Source organism: Piliocolobus tephrosceles, chromosome 1 (assembly GCF_002776525.5).
Source record: "Piliocolobus tephrosceles isolate RC106 chromosome 1, ASM277652v3, whole genome shotgun sequence".
Classification (NCBI taxonomy): domain Eukaryota; kingdom Metazoa; phylum Chordata; class Mammalia; order Primates; family Cercopithecidae; genus Piliocolobus; species Piliocolobus tephrosceles.
In genome coordinates this window covers 59,534,316-59,552,467 of record NC_045434.1, presented here as the reverse complement: position 1 = coordinate 59,552,467, position 18,152 = coordinate 59,534,316, and the positions used below count along the sequence as shown (strand labels likewise).

The 18,152-nt window shown below is 47.5% G+C and overlaps 1 protein-coding gene across 1 annotated transcript in view; it reads left to right on the top strand.

The window, feature by feature from the left end:
- The first annotated feature begins 3,846 nt into the window (after window positions 1-3,846).
- Window positions 3,847-18,152, top strand: part of KDM5B (lysine demethylase 5B) — an 80,784-nt gene continuing 66,478 nt past the window's right edge. The window contains exon 1 of the mRNA XM_023186862.2: window positions 3,847-5,213. Coding sequence (XP_023042630.1) covers window positions 5,010-5,213 — 204 coding nt within the window. The 5' untranslated portion in view covers window positions 3,847-5,009. The remainder of the gene's footprint in view (window positions 5,214-18,152) is intronic.

Genomic DNA, 18,152 nt, shown 5'->3' with positions numbered 1-18,152 from the left:
GATCAAAGGTAGGTACTAGGATGAACGTTCTTTTCCTAGCTCTGCTATTACTGTCTGATTTTTGGCTAATTAACCTTTCTGAGTGTCAATTTCTCCATCTGAAAAATGGTAACACTAATACCACTCATTTCACAGGGGTGATGTGCTCAGTAGACTATGATTTCCACCCGGCTAATGGCCGTCTTATTCATGTTATTACAGTGCTTCTAGTGGTTCTCATGTCCCTGCTTCCTGCCAGGAAAGAGGAAAAAGGGAATTCACCTGTAGCATTTAGTGTGTCAGATGCTGTGCTGGGCACTCAGCATGATTTGGTTGAACATGGAATTCCAAATTCCCAGTTTCAATTGGGAATTTACAGTGGTGGTCTGTAAAGTGCTGACACAGTGTTGCAGCAGTTTTCATTCTATTGTAAGACTTTCATCCAAGATGCAGGCAATTCCAAACATTCCAGCTATCCACGGCCATTGAGCATGCTGCCAGGGGCCCCTGAGCCCAGAGACCCGAATTATGGGTGCTGGTGGTGCCACTGAGGGATGAACAGGGAACATGAGGTTCCCTCTAATCCTCACAGCTTCTCTAAGCAGCTCACAGGATTGCTCCTTGGGAGTCCAGGGCTTCTAAAGTTGCCCAACCGGAATGGGAAGAAACAAGCCCTGAAGCCCTGGTGTGGCTAACTCTGCCCTTCCCAATCCCTTGTGGGCAGGGCTGGCAGCACCGTGGGAATGTTCCACTTGTCAGCGACTGACCCTGACAAGGGTCTAGCCCTTTGAGCCCCACACCCAGGTAAACCAAAGGCCAAGACTGAGGATGCAGTTACCCTGGATCTCAGTTGGGCTGAGTCATCAGAAAGGGATTCCAGGACAGGAGAGGAAGAGCAGATGGGAGGAGGAAGAGGCATTTATTAGTTACCCAGGTGGCTCTTAGGACCCAGACCCAGCTTCCCAAGGACAGAAACCCAGAAATGAGTGCCTGGTCAAGGTGTGAGCCATTCCCCAAGGGCAGCACCGACAGCTGGGGCTAGGGCAGAACAGGGAGCACCGAAGTCCCCCATAAGGGACCAGCTCAGCAGAAGATGACAACACAGGAGGGGTTGCTGGTTCCTGGGAATTAAGCAGGGCAGGGAATGGGGGAGGATGGGTTTATCTCACCACGATGGATGGTGCCCACCCATCGTGGAGGCTCTCTCAACACCATTCTGAGCGTCCTTCCTGCTTGAGGTCAACCAGATTTTTCTTTGTCCAGCCCAAAGCTCCATCCTCAGCCAGTCGGAGCCACAGAAACTCAAGGCCATTTACCCTCCCTTTCAACAAATATTTGTGGAGCGTCTGCCACGTGCCTGGTGCCAAGGAGAGAGACATTACTCCTTCCCTCTAGAGGCTTACAATCTGGCAGGAGAGGAACATGTATGGGGAGAGTGCAGGGACACCTCGGAAAAAAGAAAAATACTGAGTTATAAGTGTTATAATGGGGATAGTAACAAGACGTTGTGGGAACACACAAAATAAAACAAGAAGGCCAAATCGCAAGGGTTTGTGGGTTTCACAGGGGACATCTGACAGCAAACATTCCAGGGCACCTAGAGGTGGTGAGGAGAGAATGGCATTGAATTGGAGAAATAAGCTGATGGACTGCGCAGAGGACGAGGGAAAGCCGGTGCACTGGAGATTGGGGGAGACAAGAGGATCCACCAGGCTGGGAGGGGAAGGGTGGTGCTAGAAGAGTGGTGGTAGAAGCAGGCGCGAGGCAGAGACCGGAGGCCAGGGCGGAAGGGAGGCTCACTGACGACACCGGGAGCTCTGGAAAGTTGTCAGAGGCGGCGAGGGGGTGGGGAGCGGGCCCTACACGTGCGCTACGTGCTGCGCCGGCCGCTGGGGAGCTCGGCCTGCCCCCCTCATCCCCGAACCCGGTCCCAGGGCAGTTGCACGGCGCCCAAGGGGAGGGGAGGGAGGAAGTCCCCCCAAGTTTGCAAGCCGGCAGCGTGGTCTTCACAACGCAGCTACCGGAAGGAACGCGGGGAGCGCCTCATCACCAGGCGGGTGGATCTAGGGGTGAAGGCTGCAGATCTGGGGCGCAGGCTGGAGAGTGGGGTGCAGCCGGTTGGAGACGTGAGATCTGGGAGCTGGATGGACCAGATGAGGATGGACACACCTATGGATGTGTCCAAAGGATCTGGCGCTGCACAAATGAGGGCGGTTTGGGGGACGGAGGCCCGGGCGGGGGCGGAGTGTTGTCCAAGAGTAAGGAGGGGGTTCCTGGAGACGTGGCACTCGGAGCGGGGCTGGGTTCCGCTCAGGTCGCCTGAGCTGCAGCTCCGCTATGGCCTGGGAACCCGAACCTGACCCCGCCCAGACCTCGCACCCAGCCCTCTGGGAGCTCCGGCCCCGGCACCTCCAGGCTGGGGTTGCCCAGGTCCTGCCTCTGGGGTGTCCAGCCGGCCCCAGACGAGACAATGCGGCCCGGGCCCCGCCCCTGGAGGCTGACGCGCCCGGCCGCCGGCCAATCAGCGCCCGTGGCTAGGCTCTTTAAAAAAAGAAGGGCCGGCGCGGTGTGCCTGTCAGCTGGGAGGGATCCCTCCGCCCATGTAAACATCATAAAGGGCAAGGGGAGCGTCTGCTGCGGGCGGGGGAGCGGCTGCCTTCCTGGAGAGTCCTCTCGGTCCCTAGGTTCCCCTCAAGACGCCGGCAACCGCCCCCTCCCTTAACGTCACACCGGGTCCGTTGGGAGCCAAACAACTGCGGCCCGATCTGGGAGCAATAGAATCTCATCACTTAGGGTCACTACCGGAAATGGAGGAAGCGGGACTGGGAGACCTTGAGAGTTGGTAGCGAGAGGGAATCGTAGGACGCAGCTGAGAATTGGGAAAGATTTTCTTAGGCTTGTTCTTGCTGTCGATGTCAGTTAAATAATAGTCATAACTCATATAAGTCTAGAATTTGTCTCCAAGTTATGCCTACCTGGCTTGTAGTATGCAAACGTTAAGAGTGAAAATAGTCAACGCTCTCCCGAGAGGGCACATAACAAGACATAATCTTCATCAAGACCCTCAGAGACACAATGCGCACCAAAGAGCCATCGACGATAAGAATTCTTCTACCCAAGTTCTTGTTTAGTATTATCAAATATTCAGTAAAGTTAAAAGAAATTTGCATCAAATTCCTCTATACCCACTACCTAGATTCTATCATAACTTGCCACATCGCATATCTATCTTGCACTGATAATTCTTCTAATAGTGTGTTAGCTGTCCCGTGGGCTTGATTCTCCATTGCAGTAGGGAGCAGGAAGAGGCTCCAGGTCCCAAAGCCCTAGAGATCTAAGAAAAGGACTACATTCTCCCAGGACCGCTGTGAGCTCTTATCCCCCCTTTTAATTGAAGACTTCTTAAGCATAAGAGATTTCCTTCCACTAGGTGAATCTGAAAGCAGAACTAAGGTCTTGACAAACAGTCCTTGCATACGTTTGGCACCTTTTTGGATGAAAGAGGTCATTTCAGTGTTGACGTTCTACTTTTTGAGCTTTCTCCCTTTTTCTGAGGCTGCTGGACACCACCCACCCACCCCCGTCCCCCGTCCCCCGCCAAAAGGAAAAAAAAAAGGCGCCTCAAAAGTGTTCATATCTCTTAAAGTTCGTTAACCTCTCTTTGCCCCCGTTGCCTGCTCTGCAAAATGAAGATAATATCGTACCTACTCAATATGGTGGTTGCGAAGACTCAGTGAGCTAACACATGCAGAGCGTTTAAAACAGTGCCTTACACACAGTAGCATTAAATAGCGGCTATCACCCATATGCACATAACTCCCAGATTCATATCTCCAATTCTGATCTCGCCCCTTCTGATTTATGCCCTTCAGTCCGTTGAAGGATACCCCGTTGGGTATCTCTACCTGTTTGTACCAGAGACACCTCAAATACAAAAATGTCCAGAAATGAGCACAGCATCTTCTTCCCTTGAATAACTCGCCTTGTGTATATAATTGGGGTGAACGTCCCACCAATGCCAACGGGCTAGCATCTACTCAGGCAGATACGCCAGACACCTGAATCTTAATACCTCATCGTCCCCCCAATCTGTCACTATGTCCTAATTTTATTTCCTACTTTTACATCCCTTCCTCATAATCATCAGTACCACTGCCTTAAATTAAGTCCTATCATTTTTTGTCTGGATTATTTCAAGAGTCTTTTGCCCCTCTCAAGTCTGACCATCAATCTATGGATTGTTGATATTTATTTTCCCTGCAACATCTCCACCTCCCAATAATCTCCATCACTTATTAGCCATGTGAATTTTGGCAAATTGCTTAATCTACCTATGCCTCACTTTCCTTATTGTAAAGTGGAAATAAGAGTACCTATCTCATAGGGTTGTGTGATTAATCATGCAATGCAATTAGAACAGTGCCTAGGATATGAAAGTGACCAAAAGTGTTACGTTATTATTATTATTACTACTATTGCCTTCTCACGAACATGCTATTTGTATGTTCAAGCTGTTATCTCTACTGGAAAATCCTTCTCCATTTCCAATACTCTTTCCAAAACCCCCTCCTGGGTTTTACTGCACCTACCACTGTGTACTGATATGATTGAATGATAGGCTTATGGGACTGATCCTTTCTACCAGACTTAACTTCTTCAGGGCAGGAACTCTGATACATAGTAAATGGTCAATAAAAGTTGGCTCAACTGAAACCCTAAGGATAAACTCCATCCACAGCGGAAGGCGCTGCCCCTCCTAATTCGGGGGCGGGGCGGGGCGCCAAGCGCGGAGGGTGGGTGGGTGGGGGTGGGGTGGGACTCTTTTTCCTCGCCGTGGCGGCGGAGGCGCACGGCGTGGGCTTGCGGCGAGACGTCGTCGTCGGAGGCTGAAAAAGCCCAAGGTACTGCCGTTGCCCGTACAACTCGGACTTGCTGTCGCCCGAGCTTCGTCTGCACGGGTCTCGGACCGAGTGGAGCTCGCAGCCTCGGTCCCGAGCCCACCCTCGCCTCGCCTTTGCCCAGCCTGCGTGATGGAGCCGGCCACCGCGCTGCACCCGGGCCCGCGTCCGGCGCTGCCCCTCGGGGGCCCGGGCCCGTTGGGCGAGTTCCTGCCTCCCCCCGAGTGCCCGGTCTTCGAGCCCAGCTGGGAAGAGTTCGCAGACCCCTTCGCTTTCATCCACAAGATCCGGCCCATAGCCGAGCAGACTGGGATCTGTAAGGTGCGGCCGCCGCCGGTGAGTCACGCCAGCACCCCGGATCCAGCTCGTGGCTGGGGGAGGGAGCGGGGACGCGCGGGTCCGGGGAGGCCCGAGGCGCGGGGGGCGGGGAGCCGGTCGCCCCACCGGCCTCGTCAAGTTTGAGGCTGCCTAGAAGGTTGGAGTTGAGGCTGGGGGAGGAAGATGGGGGCTTCTCCAGAGTGGGAGATGAGGAGCGTGGGAGAACCGGGGACTTCGGCGGTGCCACGGGAGGGCCGGGTCGCCGCAGGGTTCGGGCGGCCGGGTCCAGAGGTGCGGGTTCGGTTCCGGATGGAGTGATGGCAGGAGCCGGGGGTGGTCGCGGGGGAGTTTCCTCCCGGAGCCCGGCGGAGGCGCGGGCTGGAGGGAGGACTGTGGGCCCGGCGAGGCTCAGCAGGCTGGTCCTCGCCTCCGCTCCCGGGGTGCGGGGGTGTGTGATGGGGTGGGGTGGGGGTGGGGGACTTGCGAGTTGTCGTGCGAGGAGGAAAGTTTTCAATATGGCGGCGGGAGCCCCTGGTCCTTTGTGTGGTGGCGGCGTCGGCCCGGAGCGGCCCTCACCTGGGCGCCCCACCCTCCAGACCAGGGCACCCCTCCACCGCCTGGTCCCCGGGCCTCCAGGTGTCCCCCGGGCCGGGGTCAAGAAGGGGGCGGCCAGCGCTGGCTGGGGGCGGGGAGGAGCCGCAGGTCCGGCCCCGGAGCGGATGTGTTTTGGGGGGCGTTAGTGTCTGGGGGGACACTTTTGGGGCAGCGGGGGCAGGACAGGCGGTGGTGGGCCCCCTGCCCGCCCGCGCTCCCGAAGGCTCACACACCCGGCCTTTTCTGGCTCAGCCGCTCGGCTCCCCGGGGAGGCCTGGGCTGTGCTGTTGGGGATGGGGTCGGGGCGAGGCCGTGTTTGTAGGGGAATGTCAGACGAAGAGACCTCCGAAGATTTCGTGCTCGTTTCCCCCGGCCCTCAGCCTCTGGGCGCTGAAAGGCAGTCACCCACCGCAGCCCTTGCAGCCCTTCCAGCCCTGTCTACAGCGTCTCGGGCCTGGGGGCAGTGAGTGAGTGGTGGGTGTTGCTGAAACCATCCCCAACGGCTCCAACGTTCGCTGAGGAGAGCCCGGCCAACTCCTCTCCCCGTGGCCGGAACTGGGTGCGCTCCTACACCCCTGGTTTTTGCCCACCTTTCGGGAGGGTCTGAGTCCGAGTTGGCCTAAGCGGCGGTTGGACGGGCTGGGACCGTTGGGAAGGGGGTTTAACTGCCTTTCCTACTGTTTAAGAATCTTCTCCCCACTCTCTCCCCCCACCCCCACTCCTAAGTGGAGGAAGACCCCTTCCCACCCCTTCGTCCCTTAAGCTTGCTCTTTGTAATGCCATTTTGAGTTGTAGGGATTCTGTTTGTAATCATTATGTTTTTTGGAAAGCTGTTTTCAGGGAGATTCCTGAAAATAAGGCTTCTTATCCTAACTCTTCCCCGCCCCAAATTAAAACATGGACACTTACTTTAGTTTTTCTTAAGCAAGTTTGAAAAGGGAGATGAACTATATGCTTCAGAAAATAACTGGCCAGCGAATATGAGGGAAATGTTTGAAAATAGATCCATTTCTTACAGCGAAGTGGGCAAGGTTGATTCTCGCTGCTTAAGGGAAGTACGTTTCTCTTAGTGCAAAGAGGCCTGCAGAAGTTATAACAGGGCTGGTTAGAGCCAAGGTTTTAATTCTTGAATAATAGGTCATGTTTCACACTGTAGTAATGTGGCTTTATGTCACATGCTAGAAGGGGTGAATATGAATATCGCACATTTGCATTAATGGGAGTTTATTCAGAAATTGGGTAACTTGACTAAGTTGTTAGTAACCAAAATGTGGGGAGCCAGGTTCCTGGGAGGTGTCCTCCATGTTGGTATTGTGGTATACCAGGGCTGGGGTAAATCCTTTATCTTGCTTTCTTGTTCTTTGCCTTTTAGAGGGCCCTTTTCCTGAAAAGATAGTGTTGCTCTGGTTAGGCTTGGCTACCCATTTCCTCATCTTGGCTAGAATATTAATGGTAATCTTTGCAAAATGTGTGATCGAATTGCCTTTTCCCCCCTCTGTGAATGTCAGGCAGACATGATGGCCACCATTTTGTATTGAGAGTACTACATAGTACAGCCTGAGGAAAGGGGTTAAAGAGGCACCAATAATCTACAAATACAACCAGTGCTGTTTTGGAGACCTCCTTTGTGTGGAGGGAGTTTGCTTCCTCCTTTGTTTAACAAACTCCTATGCCAAATGGAAAGAGTTTGACAGTATTTGTTGTTGATATAACCACAAAAAGGGAAATCTTTCCAGAAGTTGTAGCTCTTGAAGAGGGGTCTTGTTGGAACAAAGGCTGCTTAAGAGATGTAAACAGTCTTTGTTTTAGAAACTGTTTTGTTTTTAGGAAAGCTAACTGTGAACAAGTGGTTTCATATAGTTGATATGTAGCAACAAAAAAACCCTTCAAGAGGTGTGAAATATTTTCCGTGGTCATATATGTAATGTCTGTATTTCTGGATGATTTTTGTTCACTGAGTTTTTGGAACACAAATGGTTATATTAGAAGGGGAACTGGGACTATTGGTATTTTACTTGTTAGAAGGTAAGGAGAAGTATAAAACATTTCTGTCTCCTTTTGTTCTTACCTTTGTATCTTTACCAATGGTACTTAATGTAGCTTCAGTTTATAGCTGCTTTCTCAGTAAGACTCCCAAAACTGCTTGGCTTCTGAAAACTTAGAGTGCTTATATTATTTTGTATATGGCAGCTTAGGGGTTCTCAGAAATTTGAAAATATAGTAAGATAAATGTGAGAAAACGTAATTAAGTCAAGAAGATTATACTTCAATTCTGAGTCTGAAGTTTAACAGAAACCTTTGTTTCAAATTATATCAACTACATAGGATAACCAGGTTTGTTTTCTGGGCCAAGACCTTAAATTTACAATTAATCTGGTTTCTGTTTTTGTCGCCTTTAAAATGCAAATTTTAATTTCCTCCTTGATACTGTACTTAGATGTCTGTTTAAGGACAAATGATATTTTTCCATATCACTTTGTGGTATTTGGAGATGAATAATTTTAAGGGTGTAACTATTAGGCAGAAAAATAGTTGGCTGTCAGTAAATACTTTTTTGTCTCCCAAATTTTGATAGGAATATAGTTAGGGCTTTAGTAACTTATTTTCTTGCTTTCAGATGTCTCACATTTGGCCATAGATAGATTCCACAAGTTTCTTTTCTTTTTCTTTCTCGTTTTTTTGAGACGGAGTTTTGCTCTTGTTGCCCAGGCCTGGAATGCAATGGTGCGATCTCGGCTCACTGTAACTTTTCCCTCCTGGGTTCAAGTGATTCTCTTGCCTCAGCCTTCCTGAGTAGCTGGGATTACAGGCATGCGCCACCACGCCCGGCTAATTTTGTATGTTTAGTAGAGACAGGGTTTCTCCATGTTAGTCAGGCTGGTCTTGAACTCCTGACCTCAGGTGATCCACCCGCCTCGGTCTCCCAAAGTGCTGGGATTACAGGTGTGAGTCACTGTGCCCGGCCTAGATTACACAAATTTCTTCTTTGTATCCAGAGAAAGTTTAAATCAAACCTAAGGGCACAAGAGACAAAATTTGTTTCAGCTTTAACTCCTTGTGGTTACTAGTTTGATTCCTTCATCTTTATAGCCAAGTGTAAAACTGCCCTTACATGTTTTAATACAGTCAGCATCTTTTTTTTTTTTTTTTTGGGGGGACGGAGTCTTGCTCTGTGGCTCAAGCTGGAGTGCAGTGGCTCGATCTCTGCTCACTGCAAGCTCCGCCTCCCGGGTTCACGCCATTCTCCTGCCTCAGCCTCTGGAGGAGCTGGGACTATGGCGCCCGCCACTATGCCCGGCTCATTTTTTGTATTTTTAGTAGAGACGGGGTTTCACCGTGTTAGCCAGGATGGTCCCGATCTCCTGACCTCGTGATCCACCCACCTTGGCCTCCCAAAGTGCTGGGATTACAGGCGTGAGCCACCGCGCCCGGCCACAGTCAGCAGCTTTTATTGAGTGAGCCTATTGGTCCCACTCCTAGAGAAGAGGGAGGAACTTACACACTTTGTATGGTAGAAGTGTTAATGATATGGAGCTCATTTACTCCCTTTCCAGCGTATCATTCTCCTTAATTTGGAGTTTGATTAATTTAGGCCTAACCCTCTCTGGGTTTTCCCTATTTCTTTGGTGTCATGAAATCTTTCCCTACTTGTGGTATCTTTGGCTACATTAAGCCTTCAACGTTTGGAGAAGAGGCTTATCAGTGGGAACATCCTTGAGCAAGGGAACAACTTGTAACTACTTAAAAAAATAACCCTTTTTATTGAAATAGACCATAGAGTTCACCCATTTATGATGTACAATTCAGTGGTTTTTTATATTTTCACAGAGTTGTACAACCATCACCACAATCAATTGTAGAACATTTTCATCGCCCTCAAAAGAAACCCTGAACTCACTTGTAACTACTTTTAAAGACAAATTTAGGACTATAATGCCCAGGATAAAAACTTGATAGGAGGTTGGATTAAGTCTTACAGTTCCAGGCCACAAATGTCTACCTTTTTTTTTTGAGATGGAGTTTTACTCCTGTCGCCCAGGCTGGAGTGCTGTGGCGCAACATCCACTTCCCGGGTTCAAGCGGTTCTCCTACTTCAGCCTCCTGAGAGCTAGGATTATAGGCATGCGCCACCACTCCCGTCTAATTTTGTATTTTTAGTAGAGATGGAGTTTCACCATGTTGGTCAGGCTGGTCTTGAACTCCTGACCTCAGTTGATCTACCCACCTTGGCCTCCCAAAGTGCTGGGATTACAGGAGTGAGCCACCATACCCAGGCCACAGATGTCTACCTTAAAGCAAAAACCAAACTTCATTTGTTGTAGTTATTGAATGGGTGTTTAGCTAAATTTTACTTTGTCAGTGGTAAATTGGGCACATTAGTAACCACAAACATATCTACCCAGTTGTAATTCGTAGTGAACTAATAAACAAAACTTGTAGAATTTAAGAATGTAATGTGAATGATATTGCAAATATGAGTCAGCTAAAGATTTGAGTCCCTACCCCCATTGGAAAAATTTCCTTCCCTTCCTATGATTATAGGGTATGGTTTTAAACATGCAATCTAAACTTTTAAAAGAGTGAGATGGATAGAGAATTACCTTTGAAAAGCATTAATATACTTCTCTATTAAGCCAGGGCTTGAAATTTCCTTTTTTTTTTTTTTTTTAAATCTCACTCTGTCACCCAGGCTGGCATGCAGTGTTGCAATCAAGGCTCACTGCAGCTTCCACTTCTTGGGCCCAAGTGCTGTTCCCTCCTCAGCCTCTAATAAATTGTAGGGATGGGGTTTCTCAGTATGTTGCCCAGGCTTGTCTTGAACTCCTGGCTTCAAGCAGTTCTTCCGCTTTGGTTTCCCAAAGTGCTGGGATTACAGGCTTGAGCCAGTGCACCTGGCCTGAATTATTTTGTTGAGACACTGATAAGAAAAGTTAAAAGAAAATTATTAACCCTTAATATTATTCTTTCTCTGTTTCTAGGGTAATTTTCTTTATGACCTGTTGGCCTAGACTTAGAGTTTTAGAGTATGTCAGGTTGATAGATGAGTGAAAAATGTGTTTATTGGTTTACATTTATAAGTGGGTAGAAATCAGCCAGTGGAGGAATTTTCTCTTAGATAAAGAAATACACGGGGCTGGGCGTAGTGGCTCATGTCTGTAATCCCAGCACTTTTGGGAGGCCTAGGTGGGCGTATCGCTTGAGGTCAGGAGTTTGAGACCAGCCTGGCCAACATAGCGAAACTCTGTCTCTACTAAAAATACAAAAATTAGCTGGGCATGGTGGTGGGTGCCTGCAATTCCAGCTACTCGGGAGGCTGAGGCAGGAGAATCGCTTGAATCTGGGAGGCAGAGGTTCCAGTGAGCCGAGATCACTCCATTGTACTCCAACCTGGGCGACAGGCTCAGAAAAGAAAACAAACAAAAAAAAAACCAAAACAACAACAAAAAAGGTGTAAACTATTCGATTTAAAAAAATCGAACCCTGTTTAAATGCTGTAATGGGACCTTTTTGTAGACTTTTGTAACCTTTCATTGTTGCCTTAATTGAACCCCATTAAGGTTGGGTTATAGAAAAGGATAAGGGAAAGCCCATGCCCCTAAAATGAAAGTGCTAATTAGGTCTCTGGTGTTCAGGGTTTTTGAAGCCTTATGCATATACTTCTTTCCAAATGTCATCTATAGGTTTGAAAAACTACTAACCTAGGAGTACCTTGCTTTCATCCTTGGACAGTCCCCTCAGCTTCATTTGTGTTGAGATTGTTGTGCATTTATTTTTTCCTCTAAGAGAATTAGGTATTCTCTAATATAGCTATTATAGTACAGATCATTGCCAGCCTCAAAAAAAAAAAAAAAAAAAAGATGGAATGAAGGTTGGGAACTGGAGGGCTACACATTCTCGAATTTAAGTTTGGGTCTCTTGAAGGGGACTCAACAGAGGCATACCGACAAGTCCCTTTGGGGTGAGTGGGTGGGTGAGTTGATACCTTGGGAAAGCCATAATCTTGGGCTGCTGCCTTTGACTTTTGATTATTTAAAGTTTGAGATACTAATAACTGGATTTATAAAATCCAGATTGTGAGAAACTTGTTTTAGACATAAGAATTGTATGCAATTGAGAAGTATTTCTTAAATATTTATTAACTGCTGTGTCCTTGCATGGGATTAAAGAGGGAAATTAAATGAAGATTTAATTTTAAATAAAAATTAAATGAAAAATTAAATTGTATACCTCCACAAATTCATCCAGAAATGTTTCTTTTTCTATTATTATTAGATTAATTCTTTAGTGAATTTGCTTTTTACAACCAAGTTTATAAACCAGATTAATGAAGAAAAGATGTTTCTGGGACAGTGAGGCATTTCAGTTCCATAATTGTAGGATGTTTGTAACAAAGATGCAGAATTTGACTGAATGCATTAAGTCCTCTTCCCCACACCATGATTTAAGACACTCAAACCTTTAACTGTAGACCATCCTTCTTAAAGCACCATCAGCATATATCTTTACACATGGCCTTAGAGTCATCCCATGTGTGCTACTGCTTCTTTTTTTTAAGCATTTAAGCTTTCTTTCGGATATAAAAACTAATCATTTTGTTCCGCTAGACCCATCACTTACAGGGAGTAAATTAAAACATTTTCTTAGGAAAATGTCGAGCATACACAAAAGTGTAAAGAATAGTTACTTTAGCTATTTTCCTGGATAGAAGAGCTGAAAGTGGAGTAGCAGCATTGGAGTTGAAAGAATACTACGGATGTTCATTTGTAAAGAACAACTTGGCTTAGCTTTTGTCCTATTCAGGTTATAAGTGACATTGGGCAATTAGGAGTGAGCTTTCTAGCCTTCAGTCAGTGATGGTCACTTTGCCCAATTAGATTGGGGATAGTATTTCTCAGTTTTAGTCAATGGCTTTGTTGCTTTGTTACACATTTGTTGGGACATGTCAAGTAACTTGACCAGCTGCAGGTCTATTGGCACATGGAGGTGTGGGAGTTGGTTGGTGGGTGGAGGTTGTCTCTGCTAACATCACTTCATTCTTTATCTGTTCATTTTCATATTGGCCAGACTTTATCTCAACTTTTCCTTTCTTGGGAAGGGGCCTTCTGGTCAGAGTGGGTATTTTGCCTGACAAAACAGAGCTGACATCAGTAGTAACGAAGAAATAGAATGACGTTCTAGCCAGGCATGGTGGCTCTCACTTGTAATCCCAGTACTTTGGGAGGCTCCAGGCAGGAGGATCAGTTGAGGTCAGGAGTTTGAGATCAGCCTGGGAAGCACGGTGAGACCCTATCTCTACAAAAGATGAAAAATTACCTAGGAATGGTGCCGCGCACCTGTAGTCCCAGTTACTCAGGAGGCTGAGGTGGGAGGATGGCTTGAACTCAGAAGTTCCAGGTTGCGGTGAGCCCTGATCACGCCGCTGCACTCCAGCCTGGGCAACAGAGCAAGACTTTGTTTCAAAGACAAACAAAACAAAATGGCTGGACGTGGTGGCTCACGCCTGTAATCTCAGCACTTTGGGAGACTGAGGTGGGCAGATCATGAGGTCAAGAGATTGAGACCATCCTGGCCAACATGGTGAAACCCTGTCTCTACTAAAAGTACAAAAATTATCTGGGCATGGTGGTGCGCGCCTGTAGTCCTAAGTTACTTGGGAGGCTGAGGCAGGAGAGTCACTTGATCCCAGGAGGTGGAGGATGCAATGAGTCAGTATTGCGCCACTGCACTCCAGCCTGGTGACAGAGCGAGACTCCGTCTCAAAAAACAAAAACAAAACAAAAGTCCCTTTCTGGAAAAGACGTTTTAGGGAAATGAGAATTTGAAGAGTCTAATGAATTTCTTGTTAGATTATTAGGTTCAATTTAAAAATTAGGTCATTGGAAAATATTTTCTATTAATATCCCTTAAAATCTGAAGACTTCTCCCTGCTTCCCTGAAATAATAACTTTATTTCTCAGATAGGAGATGCCACCAGGCAGGTCACATAATGACCTTTTAGAACTTGTTGATTTCATTTCACATGGTAATCTCTTGTAAAATGCTGTGAAATTTAACTATTATTTTGCAGGGATAAAAATGAGGTTTATCAAGGGGACTGTGTGTATATATATTTTTATTTGTCACAGATTTTTCTTTTTTTTTTTTTGAGACGAAGTCTCGCTCTGTCGCCCAGGCTGGAGTGCTGTGGCCGGATCTCAGCTCACTGCAAGCTCCGCCTCCCGGGTTCACGCCATTCTCCTGCCTCAGCCTCCCGAGTAGCTGGGACTACAGGCGCCGCCACGTTGCCCGGCTAGTTTTTTGTAGTTTTTAGTAGAGACGGGGTTTCACCGTGTTAGCCAGGATGGTCTCGATCTCCTGACCTCGTGATCTGCCCGTCTCGGCCTCCCAAAGTGCTGGGATTACAGGCTTGAGCCACCGCGCCCGGCCTCTTAAAAATTACTTTTTTTTTTTATGAGACGGGGTTTTGCACTTGTCGCCCAGTGTGGAGTGCAGTGTGGCGTGATCTCGGCTCATTGCAACCTCTGCCTCCCAGATTCAAATAATTCTCCTGCCTTAGCCTCCCTAGTAGCTGAGATTACAGGCATGTGCCACCACGCCTGGCTAATTTTGTATTTTTAGTAGAGATGAGGTTTCTCCATGTTGGTCAGGCTGGTCTTGAACTCCCGACCTCAGGTGATCCGCCCTCCTCCACCTCCCAAAGTGCTGGGATTATAGGCGTGACCCACCGCGCCCGGCTTAAAATTACTTTTCAAAAGCCAGTTCCTCTATTATGTAAAAGAGGACAGGAGGGATATTTTCTATATTTAAAAAAATAGGTGGGTAGAGTCTTCAATCTAGTTACATCATGACCGTGGGCAAAGTCATTTTACTGCAACGTATGCTTATCATCTGCTCCAAGGGGATCTGACACTGACCTAGGGCTGCTGTCCAGACTAATTAATTGATGGATTGCAAGGAGCTTAAATCCCAAAGCTGTATTTGCTCATTGCTAAGAAGAGTCTGGGGACAGATTTAGTGAGGCAAGAGTTAGTGGCAAATACACATCCCTCATTTTCCCATACAGTGAAGGGATTTCCCCTTACCCCCCAGGGACAGTCTTGTTTTGTTGCCCAGGCTGGAGTGCAGTGGTGCATTCATAGCTCATTGCAGCCTTGACCTCATGGGCTCAAGCTGTCCTCTCACCTCAGCCTCCTGAATAGCTAGGACCACAGGTACATGCCACCACACCCAGAATTATTATTATTTTTAGGGACAGGGTCTTGCTATGTTGCCCAGGCTGGTTCGAACTCCTGGCCTTAAGCCATCCTCCCACCTCAGCTTCCCAAAGTGCTGGGACTACAGGCATGAGCCACTACACCTGGCTGTGAAGGGACTGTTTTCTTTTTTTCTTGTTCTGTTGCCCAAACTGTAATGCAGTGGCGCAATCACAGCTCCCTGCAGCCTCAAACTCCTGGGCTCAAGTGATCCCACTTCAGCCCCCCATTTAGTTGAGATCACAGGCATACACCACCATGCCTGGCTAATTTTTCAAATTTTTTTTAGAGATGGTGTCTCACTATGTTAGCCAGGTTGGCCATGAAGGGATGTCTTAAAAGTGAAACTTGAAAAGGCACCCCCCCCCCCCCCCCCCCAAAAGGCAAAAACCCATCATCAAAACGAGGGTATAGCCAGCACAGTGGCTCACACCTGTAATCCCAGCACTTGCGGAGGCACAGGTGGGAGGATTGCTTGAGCACAGGAATTTGAGACCAGCCTGGGCAACACAGCAGACCCTATCTGTACAAAAACCAATTGAACAAAAAAACCCCTAGAATATGTAGACTATAATTCTTGTATTGGTTTAGATGAAGCTTTTCTGTCCCTGAATCTTTATTTATTTATTTATTTATTTTGAGATAGGGTCTCACTATGTTGCCAGGTTGGAGTGCAGCATGATGGAATCTTGGCTCACTGCAACTTCCGCCTCCTGGGCTCAAGCCATCCTTCCACCTCAGCCTCCCGAGTAGCTGGGACTACAGGTGCATACCATCATGCCCAGCTAGTTTTTTTGTTTATTTTAATAGAAACAGGGTTCACCATGTCGCCTAGGCTGGTGAGCTTGAACTCCTGAGCTCAAGCAGTCCGCCCACCTGGGCCTTCCAAAGTGCTGGGATTATAGGCACAAGCCACCACACCCGGCCTGTCCCTAAACAGATTAATGAGATTAATATTTTTTTAAAGGTAGAGCTGTTAAAAATTATTTCAGAAAATTTGCGCATGTATTCGTGTGTCTTACGTAGTGTGTGTATATAGGCAGGAGTTTAGTTTGGTGAGATTTGTGTTAAGAAGGGTTTACAGTGATTTAAGTTTCCCCTAATACAGGATGACTGTGACGTTGTGGGAGCCATGCAAATAGAAGGATATTGTACTTACTAACATAATTTAAATAATCTCAATTCATGTCTGACAGGAGGGGTCAATAGTTGAAGTCTAGTAATTTTGCAAGTATCCTACTTGTAAAGTGGGGAGAAAAGTAGGAGTAGCAGGAAAAATGTTTACCTAGATCTTTTTTTTTTTTTTGAGAAGGAGTCTCGCTCTGTCGCCCAGGCTGGAGTGCTGTGGCTGGATCTCAGCTCACTGCAAGCTCCGCCTCCCGGGTTCACGCCATTCTCCTGCCTCAGCCTCCCAAGTGGCTGGGATTACAGGGGCCCACCACCTCGCTCGGCTAGTTTTTTTGTATTTTTTAGTAGAGACGGGTTTCACCGTGTTCGCCAAGATGGTCTCGATCTCCTGACCTCGTGATCCGCCCGTCTCGGCCTCCCAAAGTGCTGGGATTACAGGCTTGAGCCACCGCGCCCGGCCTACCTAGATCTTTTAAGAAAATATTTTAGGACAAGAGCCACCATCATATTTTATTCTTTTATTTATTTATTTATTGAGGTTAATTGTATTTAGACTAAGGGAATTAACAAAGGAGGGGGGAGACTAGACCAGGTCCCAGGATTTCTTGGCTCCTTGGGGGAGGCGCAGCTGCAGCAAGCACAGAGGGAAACACAGGGGAGGGGCAGATAGCAGATTTGGTCTTGAACTTGGAGGGTGGAAAATTGATCCCCACAATGGAGGCAGCAGGAAGAAGCTATGTCTGAGGAAGGTCTGGGCTGCCCAGAGAGGCAGCCTACCCCTGGGCCCCTGGGGCTATGGACCAGCAGGAGGGGAAACAAGGATCCTCCCCTCAGGGCCGAGGAAAAGGCACTTGATTCAGTCCCTCCTCCCCTCTTTCCCCATCCATTGGAGAGATGGGAGTCCTTGCCTTGCCCTTTGAATGGCCCAGAAGCTGGTCCCGATTGAGTGTCTTTTTTTTTTTTTTTTTTTTTTGTTGGAGACGGAGTCTTGCTCTGTCGCCCAGGCTGGAGTGCAGTGGCGCCGGCTCACTGCAAGCTCCGCCTCCTGGGTTTACGCCATTCTCCTGCCTCAGCCTCCCAAGTAGCTGGGACTACAGGTGCCCGCCATTTCGCCCGGCTAGTTTTTTTTTTTGTATTTTTTAGTAGAGACGGGTTTTCACTGTGTAGACCAGGATGGTCTCGATCTCCTGACCTCGTGATCCACCCGTCTCGGCCTCCCAAAGTGCTGGGATTACAGGCTTGAGCCACTGCTCCCGGCCATTAATACCGCTTTCTAAATGTATTAAGACACTCCCCAATGGTATATGTACTATTTAAAATTGTCAAATGCTTAGGTATTTTAGTTAGGAGCAGACAGCTAGGCTAAGATTTCTTTTCCCAGCTATGTACTTTACGTGCCCTTAGGCAGAGTTTTGTGCATTCTTGAGTTAATTTTTGCCATCTCACTGGCTTGACCAAATTGTAATGTTCAGAGAACTAAAGCCTAAACTTAGTGTGTTTCAAGCACTTGATTGGAACATTTCATTAAGTACATTTTCTTATGGGGCATACATACTACAGGCTACAGATACTGAAACATTATAATATTACTCTAATCACATAACCCCAGAAACTAAGAACAAATCCCTATCAAGCCCACATAATTAAAAGGTCTTTAAGGCAGGATCCTCCCAATTTTCTGTGGCTATACCAACTCATCATTTGGTGATATTTAAACCAGATGGTAATATCTCATCCTTGCCAGGCTTTAACTTGGAAGAGATGAGAAGTAGGAGCTCTTACGATTTGTATTCTGTTATCTTTTTATTTATGGGACAGTGGGGAAAGGGGTGGATGTAAGAGAAGTTTATACAGTGAAATTTGAGTATTGCTTCCACTTTGTAATATTCCAGATCCTTAAACTTTTCCCTGTGTCAGAGAGGCTCTCGTTCAGTATGATGCATTATGGACAAATTGAGAACAGCCACCAAATTTTCCAGTG